The following is a 21372-nucleotide window of genomic DNA, read 5'->3' as shown; positions in this document are numbered from 1 at the left end:
TTTTGAAATTGTAAATCGAACCATCAAGGACGATTTTGCGCTTGCATAATCAGTTTTGTATAGTGTATTACATATTTATCGAAATATTATTTTGGATAGAATTGTGTTTTTAACAATGTGTGTGGTGTTATTATGAGTGGCATGTTTATAATTTTGACACTGTATCTTACATTTTGTAAGGATTTGTCCAATAACATCTCAATGATGTGTTCAACAAATTTGCCCACACACCATTATGGCTTCACAGATCGTATCTGTCTTCAATTACCAAAAATTCGTATCCCTTAAAAGGCAGTTACTCTATCACCTAATAAGGGAATCTCGCTGGGGGTACCTACTCTAATAAGGTGGTTCTAGCCCCCGCCTATTAGAGTGGGGAGACTGAAAAATACCCTTAAGAATACAAAAGCCCAACAAGGGGTCCAAGCGACCTATGAGAAGGCCTAGACGAACCTAAGCAATGAAAAGCCTAGGTCCAAAAGGAGGTGACTAGATAGAAGAGTTTGGCTAGACACAAAGGTTTATCGGGAGGACCAGGCAACGTATTTTTAACAATCTCCTCTCGATCCCAAGGTTTTGACGCCCAAAGAATTCTTTCCAGGGCTAAACCCAATCACGCCCTACCTTAGTGGTAGGCACTCACGTCCACGTTGGTAGAAAGATCCACGTGTCTATAAGCACTCTACGACAACTCAATTGAGCTGCCAGTTGGGTAATCCAAGTCTTAAAGTATCGTAGTTGGAGGCACCCAACAGCTCCATTGAAGACTTGGCAACCTTATCCAAAGACGGCCAGCTCGTGGGGGATAGATCTATCCATGGAGGATAGCTACTTTCGTGAGGGGTAGGTGTTCCCCCGAAACTTAGGGGAATCTAAATAAAGTCCAAGAAGGTATGGCCTCCTCTCAAGTCCTAAGAGTTGAGAGCTTGCTTAAAAAAACCACTCTCACTTTGAAGGGTAACTTTAGGCTATTAGCGTACATGAAAACTCTATATTTTTATCAACTTACTCTTATTTCACGATCATTTCATCGTTTTCAACTGCTTTTGATTTATTGACTTGGGTATCAAAGTACTAATGTGTTTACTGTAGGTCTCTATTTTAAAACTTGTAAAATCAATACTCGAAGATATCGAATCAGACCTTTTCTAATGACTAACTTTTTGCTCGCATCACATCCGTTATCCCAATTTATCTCCGCATGTATAAAAAAAAAAATCAATCTTAATTGTTATTTTTTCTTAATGAAAAAATTATACTAGTGCTTTAGTTTTATCCAAATGAACTTTTTGCAATAAATTGATTTAGATCTTATAAATAAATGTTTTTTCAGTGGTCAATTAATTCAACATCATTACTGGTGAGAGTGATTTCTCAAATCTTTAACCATTTAGTGGTCATGATGGAGATCAATATATTTGTAGTTACAATTATGACCAAAAAAAGCAAGTTTCATGTGCCAAATAATGATATTGTTGTCCCCTTTTTCCTCTCTAAGTGCCCTTTATCATAACTATTATATATGAGGGCATACTAGTCATTCATATAGTGGTACCATTAAAAAAAAATTAAAATTTTTGTCACACTATAAATAACAATAGTTTAAAAATTATGATAAATCAACACTATTAATCACAATTAAATAAAATAAAAATAAAAATTTAAATTTTTATCATAATTAATCAATATTCGCCATAATTTTTTAGTTATAGCCAAAACAGTTGCCATGATTTTGGCCATAGCTAATATTCTGCTATGCTTGCAGAAACAACAGTTAATGGCTGTTGTGAAGCTGTGGTCGACTTGTATTTGTCATAGTTTTATTCTTTTTATTATAGTAATTAACTGTAGTGAAAATTATATTTATCTCTGACGTACTCAACGCAATTTACAATGGCTTCTATGTTTATTATGAAAATAAGATTACAAAAAATATGTTATATTTTCAACTTATTTTCAACAATAAGCTGATAAACACTTACATCCACCCGCAATCCCTAACTGAATGCCCACCCCTAATAGCACCATACACATGTCACTAATTACTCACAGTAACAATTTTTCACACCATAAATAGTAAAAAAAAAAATAATCTTCACTATTAAAACTATAAAATTCATTATTATAGAACTAAAAGAATAACAAAAATATAATAATTGTCGCTAATATTCACCTTTTTTCAGTGCCGCAAATTACATACCAAGCGCTTGTATTAATTTGTTCGATCAAACTCAATTTAAGTTTTTTTTTTTTTCTTCTTGAAAATGTGTTAATATGGCATTAATTAAAGAGACTTTAAGAGATGGGAAAGGAGAATTCCTAATTATTGCAGGTTGATAGAGTTTTAATTGTGGAATGTGAACATGACCTTTCATCATAGACAAGCCAATACTTTTATTTAAATGGGAAAAAAGAGACTTGTAGTATTAATTAATAGAATGCATACATAATAATAATAATAGTAATAATAATAATAATAATAATAATAATAATAATAATAATAATAATAATAATAATAATAATGAAAACAATTAATTAATTATGCAGTGCATTGCACATGTCATATTCCATACGTAACAACTATAATAACACATGAATTGTATTTCAATTTTGGAGTCTAATTATGACTTAGTTGCATGAAGCTAGAGTGTTATATATTTTTGGTAAAGTAATGGACAACTATAAATATTAATTTTTTTTTTTTGTAAAATTAATAGTCGTGACATATTGTTTCTATGTGCATATAATAATAATTTTTCACGTTTTAAAATATATTATAAATAAAAATAAAGTCTATAAACCAACAAATCATATTTTAAGGAAAAGTAATTGTCATGTCATGTTTGTCATAGGAATATAATTGTCATATTTAAAAAATGTTGCGACGGTGTCGTTAATTGTCGCTTGTGAGGCTGGAAAATCTTTCTTATATATGTATATATTAATATAAATTACAAGTATATTATTTGAAATTATAGTTGTCAACATTGTTCGATGAAGAAAATTTATACAAATATTCTCTTAGCTATATTATACTTACAGATGATGGCAACGAGTCGAGTTTGGGATGGGTTTGCTAAAATCGGGGACCCCACTCGCAGAGAAATTATTGAGCCCACGATCTGTCCCGCCCTGGATGCAGAACCTGACACCTATAAACTCGTCTTAATATTTTTGAAAATTAATGACTATATATCTTTTAAAAAATAGTACTATCATAACTTATAAATATGAGAAATATATATTATTGAAATATTTATTTTTTATTTTTTTATAAATTTAGATATGCATGTTTTAGGTGTTAAAATATTAAATTTTTTAAACTATATGTTTCTAATAGGGACTATCAATGTAATTTACTTTATATTTTATATAAATTGAGTAGAACAATATCAAATAATCACGTCAAATCGTCACGAAAATATTTATTTAATATTTTAATTTGTCCTCACAGACAAATTCTGCATGTTAAACTTTTTTTTTGTATAAAAAAAAATTGATGTATTTTTATTTTATTCAAAATTATTTTTTTTTCCTACCCTCTGCTTGTTCTTAAAAGAAAAATAAATTACCTAAAATGTCAAAATTGCACGTCCTTATCGAGCTAATAGGTTTAAAAAACGGAGGACACAATGGTAAATTCCCTTAATTTGCAAAGCTACTCTACACCTTTGAGAAGCGACGCCACAGATCAGAGAGAGTGACCGCTCGGCGTGACGCCTCCAAGCCAAACGGCTAGCCACGTCATCCACCACCATCCTCGCGAGTAACCAAACCATACCTACTCGCGGCGCTTGACGGTTACGTAAGACGACTTTTTTCTTCATTGGCCCACATACCCACCATAAGAAAAAGTGCTCCGCCCCGCAGGAAGGAATAGCCTCTGTTGGGGGGGACGGGTGCAAGTTAGCGGCTGCCACGACGGGCTCCTATAATTCGACCACGTGTCCACAGTGACCGGAGGTGGAATTTCAACCATGTAAAGAAAGTTTTGTCTACGGATGGTCCCACCGTTTGAAAATAAAGTGATAGGCCCTCCCCACCACTTGACTCCATGAGGAAGCTTGGTGATGTGTGGTTGGAGACACTTCGTCAATTAGTAAGTACGAATCACTTTCAATCAGACGAATATAAATTCAATTTCTTCTATAAATATATTAATTGTATTAATAGATAATTTATAAATTTATAAATTAAATTAAAATATTCAATATTTGATTAAAAATGATCAATAAAAACTCGTTTGAATTCGATTTGTTAAATTTAACAAACCAAAATTAAAAAAACATGTTCAATAAACTTTCATACTCAACTTGAACTTGATTTGATTAATGTAAAAAATAATTAAATATACCGAGAAGCATCAAATTACTCGAGTTCGGTTCATATTTCATCCAATTAAAACTCGTTTGAGCCCAATTAGAACAACATTCAAACACAATTCTTCAAAGCTCGATCTTGATTCAAATAAACTTAGACAAAAACATGTTCAGCTCGGCTTGAATAGTTTTTATTCCTAATAATCAATAAGTACCTCTGTAAGTAATTTATGGCCACCGAATTTGGCTTATCGTGCACTCCTGACTGCTTGCATTTACCGCATTTGAAGGGAACGAAATTTGAGACGCTTTGAGCATACGTAGCGACCATCGAATATAATAGCCACCATTATTGTGGAAGATATTAGACAGAGGATTATCATGTGTTAATTTATCTCGTTCTGTTAATTCATGTGCATTATATAAATTATGAAATATCCCTTGGCCTGTCGAGACATAAACCACCAGTGGAGCAATATTGTACTGTACGATCTTATTTTATTAATGAAACTTACATTTACCAAAAAAAAAAAAGTAACTTATGGCCTTGATGGCATCCTAACATATTGAGATGACGGAGTCGAACCTATCCTTATCATTTTTATAATAATAATAATAAAAAAAGGAGATAGACAATTATTTTATTATTTTATTTTTTTTATTTTTATAGATATTAATAATTTATATTAATGATGAGTTGCCAAAGTGGGAATAATGAGGACCACAACATTAAATATAAAGTATTTATTTTATTAGGTACTTTTTTTTATTTTTGGATAATATAATATTTGGTGTATAGTCATAAATTATATTTTGCACACTGTTATTTTTATATAATATTAATATAATTTAGCTCTTTTGTATTAAATAAATGCTTAATAGTGTTATTTACTAATTGACTCGACTATATTTTGAACGGAGTGGGGATAAGTTTTATTATTTTTATTAGAAAATATTAAAAAAAAATGGAATTTATATAATAATATAGATCGAAATTAAATGTTTTATTGTCTATGGTCCGTCGATAACTATATTTTTATTTTATTTTCAATTTTTATTTTTTTCTCTCACTTCTTCATCGTATTTCTTCTTTCAAAAGCGTGTGTTTTCTTTCTCCACTATTTCATTTAATTATTTGACGTAATTTATATTAATTTAATAAACTTTTCTTCTTATTTAATAAAATATTAAACTTTTTGCTATTTAATTTTTTTAACATTTAAAAAGAAAAAATACTCAATTATTTATAAAAAATTATTAAATAAAAACGATAGGCAAACACCCTCTTAATCATAATCACTAGGCTGAAAAATGGTCGGTCAATTATGTCTGAGTTTGACAAGCGAAATTTGTACTGAAATCGTGATTGAGGTGACAAGCGAAATTTGTACTGAAATCGTGATTGAGGTTGTTAAATATATTTGTACTAGAAACGCTCAGCAGCAATATTTGTTGTTGGTGTAAAGGTTTGAGTGGGCTCTTATGTCCCAACTTCCACTAGGAGCAATTTCACACCGTGTTTGCTCTAATTTATTTATTTATTTTGTAACATAGGAAAATAAATATTTTATTGAATTTAATTGAATAATTTCAGAGTTAATTGAATTATATTTTAAATGCGGTTTGTGGTATAATTTAAAAAATGATTAATTATATAATAATTGAAATATAATACCACGTGATAAATTTTGATTCGTCAAACCACATTTAAAGTAGAAAATTTTCTATAAATCCAAAACCCTGAAACAATTACAATCATCAGTCTAAAATAAGTTTTACGATGCAGTGTGCAATATGATCAGGTCTCATAGCACAACATATTGTCTGCGTTCAAGATGCACGGTGGATCTACCCATCTCAGGTAGAACGAGAAGACAGACATTGAGTGTGGTCACGATCGGGCCTGTTGCGCCTCTTTTTTTTAAGTTCATTATATACATTCTTAACTATTATTTTTTTATATATCAATTTCTATGTGATTTAATTTATTATTTATTTAAATCTAAAAACAATTATAAATTTAAGTAATTGGTTATAAGAAACCTTAATATCATAAAAATAAATAAATAAATAAACAAGCACATCCAACACTAATGCAGGCCTGGTCTGGGCCTCAATCGGGTCGATCCATGAGCTGAGCGTGTGTTTAAAAATGAACTAATTGGGTCCCACTTAGAGACCCAAGCTGCCCCAAGACTAGCCATAAACAGTAGTGGATTGGTCCTGGAATGGATTTTTCGACTTGGTTTGTGCCGATTCTAGGCCCACCTGACCCACTGTGCATCTTGCGTCCGCATTGGAGGAAATATCATGAAAAGGCATTTTGTTGAGAGATGAGGTGTTGAAACTTATAAACCACACTAGTTCTCTATCTGGAAAAACACGTAACGATATCATTGTTTTCCTTAAGGCTTTCGAGTTTATAAGCTACAAGCTCTCTTCATGCAACTGATGTGTGTTGCGTGATACATCATCATCCTCGTAAAAAGAGACTTGGGACGTCACATTGCCTTATTCCTCCATATGGTGCCAAGTCGTATAACGGTTAGTCAAAATTATATTTAGTATCCTAATATTCCAACAAATAAATTTGTCCGTTAGTCAAAATTCACGTAATTTGTTGATATTAGCAGGAATAAAAAAAGTGATTGAAAATTCATATTTATTACCAATTAATTAATTGTAGGTCAAACAGATATTTTTTATTAAATTATTTTTATAAGAGTCAAGATATCCCTTATGACATACATTAATATATATGAAAATATATAATGATGAAGTATAGGAAAAGAAAAAGGGGTATTCCCTCGTGAACACCGTGTGGGGAATATTACCCTACACATCTTTGTTCTTCCCTTCTAATTTATTTCTTTATTTAGTGGTCCACGAGACCAGTCCATATTTCGTGCCAAAAATTGTGGGTCTTCTATATCCACCTACCACCTTTTTTTTCTTTTTTTTTTCTTTTAAAGAATTATTATTATTATTATTATTAGGGCCAATTATTTTTAGACCTTATTTGAAAATATGTTATTATACTTTCCTCTAAAAGAATTTTGAAATTACATTTATATCCTTTCGAGAAATCCCTATTTACAACCGACATCCTTTTGTTAGGAATTAAACAGGAAATGCTAAGTTAGCCAAAAAAAAAAAAAAGAATTTGCATAAATTTTCAATTTTATCCATCATTTAATATTTTTACGTAATAATTTTGTACTTATAAAGAGAAAAAATATAATATTAGCATCACTCCATATATATATATATATTTCATTTCTCCCTTTATAAATATAAAATTTATATAAATTCTTTTACTTACATCAGCAATTTTTATCCAAATCTTAACGAAAAGGACTCAAATGTAAATCGAGAATTTTTGGAGGATGAAGTATAATTTTAAAATTTATTTTGGAGAAAATAAAATTTAACACTTTTAGAGGGGATCTAAATATAATTAACTTCTATGGACTAAGATGAAAGAAAAGTTAGAAGGAATAAGTTCTATCATACTGGATAAGTTTTTATTTTGATTTGGGTTTTGCAATTGGGATTTTTTTTAAAAAATAAAAAATAAAGACATCATTACATTATTTAATATTTTAAATATTAAAAGTTGATAAAATATATTGAATATTTTTTAAATAAAAAATATATATGATTCAAAAGAAAGGATGCTATTGTAATGTTGATTTATCCCTTTGATCATGAAATTTATATTTAAAAGTATCAACCTTATAACTTCAATAGAGCTTAATTCCCGTTTTATGAACCTAAATGTAATAAAATAGATTGTCATGTAATTATCACTAAGCAAATTTTGTCCGTAAATCAAGGTGCACAACGAATTGGGTCAGGACCAGCATAAATGAAAAAGTTCAGATGCACTATTGGTTATGGTCTATTCTGGGGGCCTATTTTATTTTTATCTTTTATGAAATTGAGATATTTTTTTGAATAATTATTTAAATTTATGATTGTTTTATGAAATAAATAAATAATAAATTAAAATTAAAAAAATCATAGTTAGAAAAAAGAGTAGTAAAACTATGTAACTTAAATAATTATTTGACTAGCAGGCTTTCAATAATAAACATAGATAATAACAAGTTAAAAAAAAGACTTAAATAAATTTTAGAAAAGAGTAATCTAAGAGTATTAATAAATTAATGTACTAAAAATTTAGAACTAAAACGATAAAGATTAGAATTTTAGAGTTTTAAAATTTTAAAAAGCTTATGAATACACTGAACTTCGAAAAATAAAATAAAGATTAAATGTTATGCATTATTAAAAAAACGGCTAAGTTGGCCCAACCCGTTAGCCCAGACCAAGCAATCTAGGCCAGTAGGCTGGGCAAGTCAGACCAAGCAATCTAGGCCACTAGGCTGGGCAAGTCCTAAATATTGGCACTTGGGATCGGCTTACGACCATCCGGGTCCTGATTGGGTTTGGGCCTGAGTCAGACCATATCAACCCGACCAACTGCACATCTTGATCCTTAAATGTAAACATGGATTAAAAGAATTGATCCAATTTCGAGGCGGATTTCATGTGGACCCCATCCTACGCTCTCAATTTGTCATCCCTAAATTATTTATTACATGATTAATAATTCAAAAGACAAAAGTATATTTTACCTAGAATTTATGTATTTGGTTTAAAGCATATGTATGCATTCTAACAACAATGGATTTGTCATCTATTTGGACAATAGAAAATGATTTTAATTTATTCAATTATCATTTTGAACTATATTTTATACCAATATTGAATTATAATACTAAAACTCAGCTACAATCCACATGGATAGTGTAGGATTGATAAGAGATAAGATTTGAGAATTAATTCCCTATTTAAGTCGGGAATTAAAGCTCCAGAAATATTGAGGGAGAAGGGAAAAAAAAGAAGAAAGTTTATTGGCATAACAAATTCTGCACATTCTCATTTCATCAGCGTAGATTAATACACGTACTATTCTCGGATCTAATGACAGATATCATAATATCAAATTCCTCCCCACCAAATAAACCAGCATAGATTGCTGGATACTCAAAATAGATCGCCAACTGAGGGATGGCCGATGTCTGAGAGTGGCCGTCAGAGGAGACGAATTTGGGTACTAACGAGCTTTGAGTACTCTAGCAAGTAAGCAATGCAGGTTAATCTCAAGGTGCCAAAGTTGCTTAGCATCGTCGAATTGAAGGCCCTTACTGAACTGAAACCAAGAACCCCTTTAATCTTTCTTCTACACAATCGCGACCAAACAATCCAGTGAATTTTCTTTTTGTCCTTGTTGTGCCAGAAAGAAATTGTTAACATTGAAGGTAGTTTGAAAGCTTAAAAACACTCATGGCGTAGGTTGGAATTGATTGAATCACTAACTTGATAAGAATTTCCCTACCAGCTTACAGGAGGTCTTTATCATTCCAATCATGTTGCATGTTTCAGATTCAATCTTTAATGTATCCAACCTTAGAAAAAAGGCCTAAATACCTTTCTTGACACTCTTCCCTACGTAGGCCCAAAATACTAGGAATAGATGCATTTAGATAAAAAAAACACATTGTCCATGCTTGCTATTCTACTTACTCAAATTTCAATACTTTCCATGCGAATTTGGGCGCATTTATCGTCCAAGTTCATCCACTTAACAATTAATAGTTATCGTGCCATTCCCCCCCTATGAACTTGGTTCCTTTTACCGTCCAAGTTCATCCATCAAGTATTTGGACACCCTAACTTAGCAAATGTCATAAATTATTGTCAAAAGTTTGAACAATTAAGAAGGTCAAAGAAAGCTACATAATAATATACCTAAAAGTAACAGAATCATGTAAGAATATTACATCATTTATTTATTCAAAAAAAAAAAAAAACAAGACAGTCTTGTAATTCAAATCTAATTATCAGTCAAGTTGTAAATATATTTTAAAATTATATTGATGTTTCTTGATGTTACGTCGAATTATATAAATATTTTCTGTATTTGTAAATTTACAAGCAAATTTTTTGAGGGTGTAATTGTAATTACAAGTACATCATTTATGATAGCAACAAAATTTTATACGCACACCTCCTGAGGTACATTATACTAACACCCTCCTCATGGGAGTGACTCCGTAATTTTACAAAGGGCTGAAGATGTTTGTGTCAATAGGCCTAACCTTAACTGATGTTATTTATCCATGTCTTTAAGTACAATGGGATACCAGATTTACGGCCTCATTGTCATAACTAAAAAACATAATATATCACGGTTGTCAAAAAAGACGAATTCTGGCAATAATTTAATTTTATAACGATATATGCCTCTTCATAACATCTATTATTTTTGCACTTGGTATTTATTGGATCGGAAATACAATATGTACAGCCGTCTAGCATCTACCGCTATACAAAGCTAGTATTGTTATGCAAATATATTATAAGCCAACGGTCGTAAATTTATAATGCTTGAACCGGAGAAAATTGGGGTTAATTTCTAATGTGTTGGTGGCGTTACGGCAACCAAATCGTATATCATTCCAACAAGCTATAACTTACGAAACGTTACGTGATGGTTAGACGGAGGTACTTTTATTTATTTAAAAAAAAAATTAAAAATCACTAAAAGAAAAGATTTTGGGCCTTTTAGTAGCCCAATATCCTGGGACCAAAGAGGCCCAAATCTACAGTCATTAGTAGGCCCAATACAACACAATCAGTCATGGCTGAGATCATCACCATGGCGTCATATAAAATACACGTGTACAATATCTCTTTTTATTTTTATTTACTTATATAAAAGATTAAAAAATTGATCACAATTTTTAATAATATATATATATATATATTTGTAATTTTAAATGTGCGTGAATAAAATACAATTTCACAAATGCCCATTTTGCATAAAAATATATTTAAGAGTATTTTAATAAATATATATTTTATCAGTAAAATTTTAATTATATTAATAAAAATGGATAATTATACTCTAGTTCTGTGTAGTTATATATGAACTCTCTATAGTTTGAACAATTACATTTAATATTTTTAATGTTTGCTTCAATCTAACAGATAAGTTAATTTATTAGTGTATAATTTTTAAAATTATATAAAATTTGTATGAAATTACACAAAATTTTAAAAGAAGAAAATGTAATTATATTATATTGACGTCATTAAAATCAGGTACACAGCACTCTAAGGTGCACAGTGAAGCCGAGCGCAGAGAATTCCCTCTCTGGAGGGCTGTCCCATGCTGTAACCATCAGTGATACTAAAATAACAGCCGGTGAGCGGAATGTATCTACACCTTTAGCATAGGCGTCCAGGTTCATCCCCCCTCGAATCTTCCCATCTTCTCGTCATACCCACGCTTCTCTGCCCCTTGTTCTTCCTCATTTATAATCTCCACCTCTCTACAATCCCTTTGAGCAATCATTATTACAGGCATCTCAATTCCTCGCTATATCCATTTCTTGACTTTTTTGATTGTTTGTTTTCATGGGAGTTTCGGCAGGCTCTTCCACCTTCACTGTCGCCGCCGTCCCTTGCCTTTGCTGCTTCTCGTGTTGCTGTATTTGTTGCGGGCTCTGTTGATTCTTGGGGTTTTTCGGGCGTTTGGGGTCTTGTTGCGGTTGTATTCTTGAAGCGCTTAGAAGGTGGTAATCGTCAGTTCTGTTTTTGCTGTTTGGGATTATGGATTTGAGTCAGCCGCCGACGAACAACGGTCTTTCGTTAGGGTTTCTGTCCCACGCATCGGCAGCGCCGCCGCTGATGAAGAATAATCGTAGCTCGAAAATCACTGACGACTCGATTTCCTTTCAGATCGAGTCGCGGACTCAGAACCGATTGCTTCACATGCCCTCGATTCCTCTTCAGTTGATGGACCAGCAAATAGAGAATAATCGTCATCATGAGGCCGAAAACAATTCTGATGAAAATAAGGATGACGAGGAGGATGAGGGGAAAATCGAGGAGTTTCGGATTTTGGGGCACCCCATGACTTTGAAGCGTAAACGCGAGTCTGATTCAGGGTCATCGACGACGTCGCCGTCTTCATCTTCAAAGGGATTTAGGGTTTCGTCTAGTGAGATGGAATCGCGCAGGAATGCGGTCAGGGCTTGGGGGAATCAGAGCTTGCGAGATGCTGACCCCGATATTTTTGAGATAATGGAGAAGGAGAAGGAGAGACAATATAAAGGAATTGAACTGATTGCCTCAGAGAATTTTGTGTGCAATGCTGTGATGGAGGCCTTGGGAAGCCATCTGACAAACAAATACTCTGAGGGAATGCCTGGTGCTCGCTATTATGGTGGGAATCAGTATATTGATGAGATTGAAACACTATGTTGCGAGCGTGCTTTGGCTGCGTTCGGGCTAGATCCTGAAAGTTGGGGTGTGAATGTGCAGCCCTACTCATGCACATCCGCCAATTTTTCTGTGTATACCGGGCTTTTATTACCAGGTGATAGGATAATGGGGTTGGACACACCTTCTGGAGGGAACACGAGTCATGGATGTTATTTGCCGAATGGGAGGAAAGTTTCTGGCGCCTCCATCTTTTTTGAGAGTTTGCCATATAAGGTGAACCCACAGACGGGGTATGTAGACTATGATAAGCTTGAGGAGAAGGCATTGGATTTTCGCCCCAAGATATTAATTTGTGGCGGGAGTTCATATCCTCGGGAGTGGGATTACGCAAGGTTTAGGCAGATTGCAGATAAATGTGGTGCAGTTTTGTTGTGTGATATGGCTCAGATTAGCGGTCTTATAGCTGCTAAGGTGAAATATTTGTTCTTTTCTCCGTGATGAACTTAAGGTTCTTGTGCTTTAACCATATTGCCTGGTTTGCGTTTGCTCTGCTTTTGTTGAACTTTGTCTCATGTCATGTATATGGATTTGATCAAAGCACATAAATGGGATTTAAGCCCATAGCATACCTGAATCTGTTTTGAATATTATGGCAGCTTAATGTTTTCCAAGAGTTCAACTTGCTTTAACTGTATAGTTTTCTGTGCATGGTAAATTGAGTGTTTGATATTCTCCTTATAAACTGGAGCTATGCATGGGTGTAATAGTATGGAATGCTTGACCCAGAATAATCCCTTTACCTTATAGCTAAATTTAGCCAATATGTACATGCTATATTCATTGAAATTTGCAACATTTTGTGGTTATTAAGCTTACTGGTTTGCCATTAATGGACTTGATTAATAACCTTGGTGTCCTGCCTTTATATGGTAGCCAGCTAATTTATATATATGTTATAAAATTCCATCTCTTCTGAATTTCATGTTTTATATTATTTTGTTGGTCAACTGAAAACATGTGTTTTGATAGTACTATACATCCTTTTTTTTTAAGAGCTTGCTTCTATTTTCTATCACGTCTGTTTTTCCTTGTGTAGATTTGGATGACTTGATTTACCAATTACAATGGTCTATATGCAGGAGTGTGCAAGTCCTTTTGAATATTGTGATATTGTTACCTCTACAACCCATAAAAGCCTTCGAGGTCCTAGGGGAGGAATTATTTTCTTTAGGAAGGGCCCAAAGCCAAGGAAGCGTGGCATGCTTTTGAATCAAGGCGATGGTGGCGATAGATATGATTTTGAGGAGAAGATTAACTTTGCTGTTTTCCCAGCACTGCAGGGTGGGCCACACAATAATCACATTGCAGCTCTTGCTATCGCATTGAAACAAGTGGCTACTCCTGAATACAAGATGTATATGCAACAAGTCAAGAAAAATGCTCGGGCCTTAGCAGCTGCCTTATTGAGAAGGAACTGTAGACTGATCACAGGGGGCACTGATAATCATATGTTGCTTTGGGATCTAAAAAATCGTGGATTGACAGGCATGCACTTTTACATACTATTTTTATCCTTTTCCATTTTACTGCAAAATTATGCTTGACAGCATATTGGTGTCTGAGGGACTAATATTTTTTATTGATACATGATTTCATCTATTTTGTGTAACAATTAAGATTCAGATCAGGTGGAAAAAATGTTCTTAGATGGATATATGATCACATTGCTGTTTTGTAAAATGTGAAAGATAATAGCGACAAGGGGCATGTATATAAATAGAATTGGACAGACCCTCTACGAATATAGCTCGGTCCATTCTATTTTGTTGGTCCCACTAGAGGTTCTTGTCTAAGTTCTCCAAATTTCTTATCGGTTAGAGAGATGATTTCTTGGTTGAGCAGATTTGCCATAGTAAATGATTTTCTCTCTATTGTAACTTCTAATGCTTTGACTCCTGAGCATACATTGATCTTCTCTGCATCTGCTGTGATATATAGGTAAAAACTTTGAGAAGGTCTGTGAGTTCTGCCACATTACTCTCAATAAAGTTACAACCTTTGATGACAATGGTAATATCACCCCAGGAGGCGTTAGGATTGGTATGTTGCATCACATCAATTGCAGTTTACGGATCTTTTAACTTTCAGCACGGTGGTGATTCTATGTGCACTAGTGATACTTTCCATGTGTATTCTTGCAGGTACACCTGCAATGACATCAAGAGGTTGTCTTGAGGCTGATTTTGAGATTATGGCTGAATTTCTCCTCAGAGCTGCACAGATTGCAAGTTCAGTGCAGAGAGAACATGGGAAACTGCAAAAATCTTTTCTAAAGGGGCTGGAGAATAACAAAGAAATCATTGATCTCCGAGCACGAGTAGAAAGTTTTGCATCTCAATTTGCAATGCCAGGATTTGATGTATAATGTGGTCTGGCGGTGTGGGTAGATGAACAAGCGTTCGGCTGTCCAAGTGTCGCATCTCAGTCTGACGGGCTGTACATGGCAACATCACATTGGAGTTCAGTTCTTGCCTGACCAAGTGATTGATGGCATTTGATATGATTTTGGCCAGCCTTTTGTGCTTAGCATTGACAGTTGTGGATACTCCTCCATGACACTTGGTTCTGCCCATGCCAGGCTGGCATATTCTGTGGGTCTAAGCTAGTTGGTCCTGAAGTTTGAAAACATTATGGGGTAACTGCTTCCTGCCTTGCTTCCTTCACAGTAAATAATAAAGTTTTGGTGGTCTTGGTGAATTCTTTATGAGGGACTGAAGATGGACCAACATCATCTGCTATTGTTTTGTTCACTGAGGGATACTCAGGGTTCACATTTTATGTAAATCCGCACTTAGGTTTCTTCCTCTATGATATTATACACAGAATTTCACATAGTTTTCACTTCATCGCTGAATTGTTGCACAGTTCTGGGGTTATCGTGTCCATCAGAATTATAAGAAAATCAAGAATCAGTACCTTTGGTTTTATACAAATATATGTCATTTTATTTGATGATTCACTTCGTCAATTCCTAGTTCTTGTAGACCACTTATGGCTATTGGCTTGATTGAAAACTTTGCATTCTGACTGTCAGCATCTGTATATGCATGTCGACTTATCTTAAGCATCCCCCACAAATTGGATTGACTAGTTCCTCTTGTGATGGATCCGTGCTTAGAAATTAGGAGGTTTTCCATCATCCAAGAGATCATTTGTTTTGATAAAAAGACTAGAGACAGGAGGGCTAGAAGAAGAAAGACAGGAAAAGGCAGCGAAAGCAGGATTTTCAGTTCTGTATTTACTTGTGTTGTTTGTGGAGGTTGAGGAGCAGCAAGAGCAGAGTTTTGCTCAATTACTATATTATTTTCGTCCTAATTTACCAAACTCTTGAGCCATTTTCTGGCTATTTTATCTCATTGGAAGTCTCTTTCTATCAAAATTTGCTGCCAGATATCATTCTTTGAACTGTGAAGTCAAAGAGTCCCTCAACAAGTAAGGAAAGAATACCAATGTAAGGAAAAGAATAGTATAATCAATAATGTTAGATGTGTTCAATGAGAATGTGAGAGATGCTATGACAAGCTTTTCATTGTATAATAATCATCACACTAGCAAGGAAGGAGACAATTCCAAGGTTAACTAGAAGAATATGTCAAAAGCTTCAGGTGGGAAAGAGAACCTGCCTTATTACGACAACTTTATTGAGGTTTTTATAATTGAAAATATTCTCTCATTATTTGAAAAATTTATAAATATCTTTTTAAAATTAAAAATTGATTAACAAATATGACAACCCACTATAGAAGGTATTTGTTAAATCAACGTTAATGTAAGAGAGAGTATTTATAATTATATCAAAATTCAAAGAAACTTGTTATCTATACTATCATAAAAGAAAACATTTTGATCGTACCAACTTTAGATTGCCCTAATTTATCTTTCATTTCATTTCTTCTCATTGAAAATATTCGGTCAAATTATTAATTTAATACTTTTAATAATTTTATAATTATTTTTTCTCTAAAACTACCCACTACTCTACATTTTTCTTTCACCTTACTTCTTCATATTATTAATTTATTTTTTTAATAATTTTTTTTATAATCTCATACCAATTTTTTATATGCTCGCGTAAACTGATGCTATCAATAACCAATTTATCTTAAAAGCAAACTTGGAGAACCTTTTTAGTAAACCCCACTCTCTCTCTCCCTCTCTCTCTCCCCATATCCTCTCCCACTTTCCCCATCATTGTATTTGTTCCACAGATGGAATGATTAGTCATTTTACTATCACAACTTGGGAGAATCTGACATGAAGTTGCTATCAACATCTCAATGTCTTGTTACACAGTCGTTTTATCAAGCGTTTACAGTGGGCTTCCCATACTCTATTTTAGCTGCTTCACAATTACCATTTTTTACCACTGCATTGTCTTTGAGTGCAAGAACTAAATTTGCAGTGCATAAAACACTCTAAATTGAAGCCTGACTGCCCATAAACTGAACTGTTATTACATCACTTGTTATAAACATAGAGATATCCATCCCACATTTGAACTGATATGATGAACTCAAGAATCATGTAAGCTTCAACACTTTCTCTCCCTAACGAGACGCTTCTTTTAAAGTTAAACTATGATAATAAAATACATATCATCATGGGGTCGGTGCAACGAACGTAAACTGTCTGTCCTTTTCAATTTTCCTCTTTAGTGCAATATGGAATTTCCTTACAACATGTTTGCTGCTTTAATCCTAAACCTCTCAACTATTCATGCTATAAATCGAATCTGTCGTTGGTTTCATACTTAGTTGACTCTTTATTTCAAATTTGGCTGGCAAATATGAGAAAGACTTTGTGAATCCCATCATTTGTTAGGTAGTTAGTGTTAATCAAACAACATAATTTGGTGGGTTGAGGAAAAAGAGGTTTGTCCTGATGAAGGCTGACACAAAATCAGGGCAAAGATATGTAGTTGTTTTACCATTGTACCAAGAAGCTGTCAATTTTTTTACTATTGTAAGAATGAGATTGTCATGAAAACAGGAAGCATAATTCCCTTTTTCTAACTTTATTTCAGTGTGATCACATCCTGTTTCCTTTTGACAGTAGAAGCATCTTTGAATTTGTGAAGGAGTAAGCATCATTACAAAAGTTACCCCCAAAATATGTTATGTTGAATGTTTCTCCATCATGTCCGAAAGGCCTAACCTTGTCCTCTTCGATCTGATTTTCATTTCTTGTGAAAAAATATCAAACACTGTGGATCATTTCACGTTAGTAATGGGATTTATGTTGTACTGACGTGGCGTGATTCATACCGTGTGACATTCCCAAGCCCGATCATACACGGACAACTCGCGATGGATATATGCTTCCAGGGGTGAAATAGTAAAAGAGACGGTCTTCACTTTGTGAATGATGGCTATTCTCTTTTTGTACCTTTTCTTGATCTTGTGAGAAACAAGGGGACTTATACCATACTGATGCGGCGTGATTCATACGCTCGATTCATACAAGGACAACTTCCTACGATGGTTATATGTTTTCAGGGGTAAAATAGTAATTTTCACATCGTCTTCACTTTGGGATGATGGGCGCTATTATCTTTTTGTAGCTTTTCTTGATCTCCTGAGAAATTAACAATGAGGATGAAATTGTATACATATATATATATATAAGCTGAGATATCATGAGTAGAAGAATCTGTTCCTTTTTGTGCAGGAAATTTTGCTTTCTGTTGAAGATATCACTGTCTTGATGACATATTCTCCTTGTTTCTTCCCTTAATTTAGTAATGCTACTTTTCTTCTTGAAAGCAAGAATCACATTCTTTTCCTTCAAGATTTTCTCTCACCAATACTTCTCCTCAAAGCTTCTAAGACATAAAATTACCAATAAGCCTTCATGAGATTGCATACACACTTTTGATATCCTAATATATATATATATATACATATTTTTGAAAAAAAATGACTTCTTGATTGGATGAAATTACATTAACACCCTCAAAATCCTGTCTTACGATACATATCCCTTTTGATTCGTCGGGTTTTCAAGGAGAAATTTGTAATATAACACGCTAATACAATGATACACATGGTTTTTCAAAAGGATTTCCTTTCTTCTTTTTCATATATTAATACATCTAAAATCTGATATAATGTCAGTATAATTATCCCTTATAATAAAAGGCAAAAAAACAAAACAACAACAAAAGAAACAATCATAACCAGATTAATTCTGATCAAAACTAAAATCCCATCATCTGATTTTCTTGCAATCCACTTCACATCTCTTAATTTCTTTCTTCCTCTGTGATTCTCTCTACCTATGTGAGCACATGTCCAAAAGCTTCTTCCTTCCTTCAACTATCTCATCCAACAAATCATCAACCTGCCCAACTATCTCCTCAACCCCACACTGCAAACCTGCTAAGCAACTCCTCAACTCCCCAACTTTCTCATCAATTACATCACTCTGATCATCCACCTCATAATCATGATCAAGAACCCTCTCCATCTCCATTTTCACCTCATCCATTGCAAATTTAGCCCTCTGCAGCTCATACAGAAGAATGCCGGGCTGTACTTGTAGACGACTCATCGCGTTTGCTATTCTCTGATGCAATTTACCGGTTGATACCATGAACTTGGTGGAGCCAAACAACGAGCTCCCTTCGTGGTGGGTCGATTGGTAAAAGCTCATTTCTGGCCAGTAGTACACTAGGCCACTGAGTAGAATGAGTAAGAGCAATGTGTTTACATTCCTCATTGCATGTAGGACTCCTCGGAATCCATTGTATTTGTTGAACTTTGATTCTGCTAAGACTGTCTCCTTCAACCTCAGAGACAGTGTCTGCAGCTTTGCTTCTGCTGTGCTCTTGTTTTCCTCTTGCAGTGCTGTGATTTCCCTCTGGCACCCGTTGATCGCTCGGATAACCTAAGGAAAATCAAACATTATAAGATGCATGTATCTTATGCTGTCCAAGCACAGCTAGCAGAGAGACGTGCGCCTGTAAAACATTGTAAAATTATAATTTTACCCCTGAGCGATCTGTTTATACTAACCTGGCGGGAAAGTTGAGGGTTTAAAGCACGATGATCGTGGAGCAAAGACGGTATATTGGCTGCAGACGAGGAGTATTTTTCAGTGGCAGATAGGCCTGATTTGAGCAAGTGGGAAGCTTCCCAGAGCCTGGAGGATTCATCCATGTATTCGTCAAGCCATTTATCTCCGAGAGGGAGATTGAGGTTGTGGACGAGAAGGGTTAGGTGGGAATGGAAGGAGCGGAGGGAGGAGAGGACGTGTTGGAGGAATGCGGCGGAGAGGATGAAGTTGTGAGAGAGGAAGAGGTGATCAAGATTGTCGAGATCCCGTGCGAGGAAGTTGAGGAAGGCATGAACAGAAGAATGGTTATGGGACATGATCATGGGAATTAGAATGCAGCAGTGGAGAAGAGAGAAAGGGAGATCAATGGCTGCTCTCCCTCTGCCCTCTGCCCTCTGCCCTGGGAGTCGGTGTTATATATAGTGATTAGATGAATGCAAAAAGAGAAATTGTTTGTTGGGAGCAATTATGTTTGCTTCCTTTCTTTCTTCCTTTGCTTGTTTCCTTTTCATTATTTTGGGGGGAGGGGGAGAAAGAAATGTGTTTGAGAATCATGTGGCTATCATGGTATTGTTTTTGGTAAATGTAATTTTCATAAATAAAAAAAAATATAGTACAATAATCATATAAATCAAGTAGTGTTTCTCTTTATAGGCCAAGTGATACGCCACAATTTATAAAGTGTATGTGTATTAACAGAGCTAGCTAAGGTAATGCTAAGTATACGCTGTCTAACATCCTCCACAATTAAACTAACTACAATATTCGGGTTCCGCTCAGTATGCTCGAATCGTTTAAGATTTCTTTCCCTCCATATATAGTAGATAACACCTTATTTAATCTTATACTTTCATTTTAAAATTCAAATTCAAGTTCAATCAAATATATATAGATTGAGTCAATACCTTTGAGTCTACGTACCCAAAATATATATTTATTTTTCTTCCTAATTTAATTGAATTATTATTTATCAACAGATCGACCTTCAAATGAAGAAACCTAATAAATTGAAGACATCATAACATTATTTATCGTGTAATTCTTTAACCATATACATTAATAATAAATAATTAGTTACATAAATATATTATCATGCTGGGTATATTTTTCAGTATTTTGATAGGTAATAATGTTTGGTTGAAAACTTGTCAATTTTAAAGGTTTGTAATATTGAATTAGATTGCTATATAAATATGCAGATTTAATATTGGGGAAAAAAAATTAGTCCTTTAACTTGGCTCTTGTTTAATTTTAGTCCACTAACTATGATAATATTTATTTTAAATTATCTCCAAAAATAAATCCATACATACGTACTATCTCTAACACATACTTATTTATCTTTGTTTTTTTATCTCTCTATCTCTATAAAACACAACAAAATACTCAAAAAATGAATCCAAACATTATGTACTATTTTAGGAATAGTTCAATTTTTTTTTCTTTTTTTTTTGAAAAGGGAAATCCCTAAAAGAATATTAATTCTCTGAATGTAGCCATAAAGAGAAGAAAAGGCAAAAACAATAACCAACAAAGTTTGAATTTTGATTTATTTTTATACTCTTGATCCAATGCAGAAAAAGAAAAGACTACAAAATTTAGTATGAACACTCTAAAGACACTCAACATATATAGACCCCAT

At 33.7% G+C, this 21372-nt stretch overlaps 2 protein-coding genes across 2 annotated transcripts; one reads left to right on the top strand and one right to left on the bottom strand.

The window, feature by feature from the left end:
* The first annotated feature begins 11624 nt into the window (after positions 1 to 11624).
* On the top strand, positions 11625 to 15636 carry LOC105172556 (serine hydroxymethyltransferase 6). Its single transcript, XM_088885981.1, has 4 exons — positions 11625 to 13088; positions 13757 to 14162; positions 14616 to 14717; positions 14819 to 15636. The coding sequence occupies exons 1-4, from the start codon at positions 12003 to 12005 to the stop codon at positions 15040 to 15042; spliced, it is 1818 nt and encodes a 605-aa protein (XP_088742107.1). The 5' UTR covers positions 11625 to 12002; the 3' UTR covers positions 15043 to 15636.
* Positions 15637 to 18723: 3087 nt separating this feature from the next.
* On the bottom strand, positions 18724 to 20266 carry LOC105172557 (uncharacterized). The gene is made up of 2 exons (XM_011094042.3): positions 19691 to 20266; positions 18724 to 19562 (listed from the first exon to the last, which is right to left on the bottom strand). Exons 1-2 carry the CDS (start codon positions 20051 to 20053, stop codon positions 18948 to 18950), a joined length of 978 nt encoding a protein of 325 aa, XP_011092344.1. The 5' UTR covers positions 20054 to 20266; the 3' UTR covers positions 18724 to 18947.
* Positions 20267 to 21372: the final 1106 nt, after the last annotated feature.

Source organism: Sesamum indicum, linkage group LG10 (assembly GCF_026168435.1).
Source record: "Sesamum indicum cultivar Baizhima isolate 11 linkage group LG10, ASM2616843v1, whole genome shotgun sequence".
NCBI classification, from domain to species: domain Eukaryota; kingdom Viridiplantae; phylum Streptophyta; class Magnoliopsida; order Lamiales; family Pedaliaceae; genus Sesamum; species Sesamum indicum.
Note: the sequence above shows the minus strand (reverse complement) of the source record. Positions and strands in the feature narration are given on the sequence as shown.

What these genes read in the sequence shown, in the direction of transcription:
- LOC105172556 (XM_088885981.1), top strand. Translation starts at nt 12,003, where the DNA reads ATGGATTTGAGTCAGCCGCCGACGAACAACGGTCTTTCGTTAGGGTTT. An exon ending in AAAAAATCGTGGATTGACAG is followed by an intron (nt 14,163 to 14,615) that starts GCATGCACTTTT and finishes TGTGATATATAG; the next exon opens with GTAAAAACTTTGAGAAGGTC. An exon ending in CCCAGGAGGCGTTAGGATTG is followed by an intron (nt 14,718 to 14,818) that starts GTATGTTGCATC and finishes GTATTCTTGCAG; the next exon opens with GTACACCTGCAATGACATCA.
- LOC105172557 (XM_011094042.3), bottom strand. Translation starts at nt 20,053, where the DNA reads ATGATCATGTCCCATAACCATTCTTCTGTTCATGCCTTCCTCAACTTC. An exon ending in ACCCTCAACTTTCCCGCCAG is followed by an intron (nt 19,563 to 19,690) that starts GTTAGTATAAAC and finishes GATTTTCCTTAG; the next exon opens with GTTATCCGAGCGATCAACGG.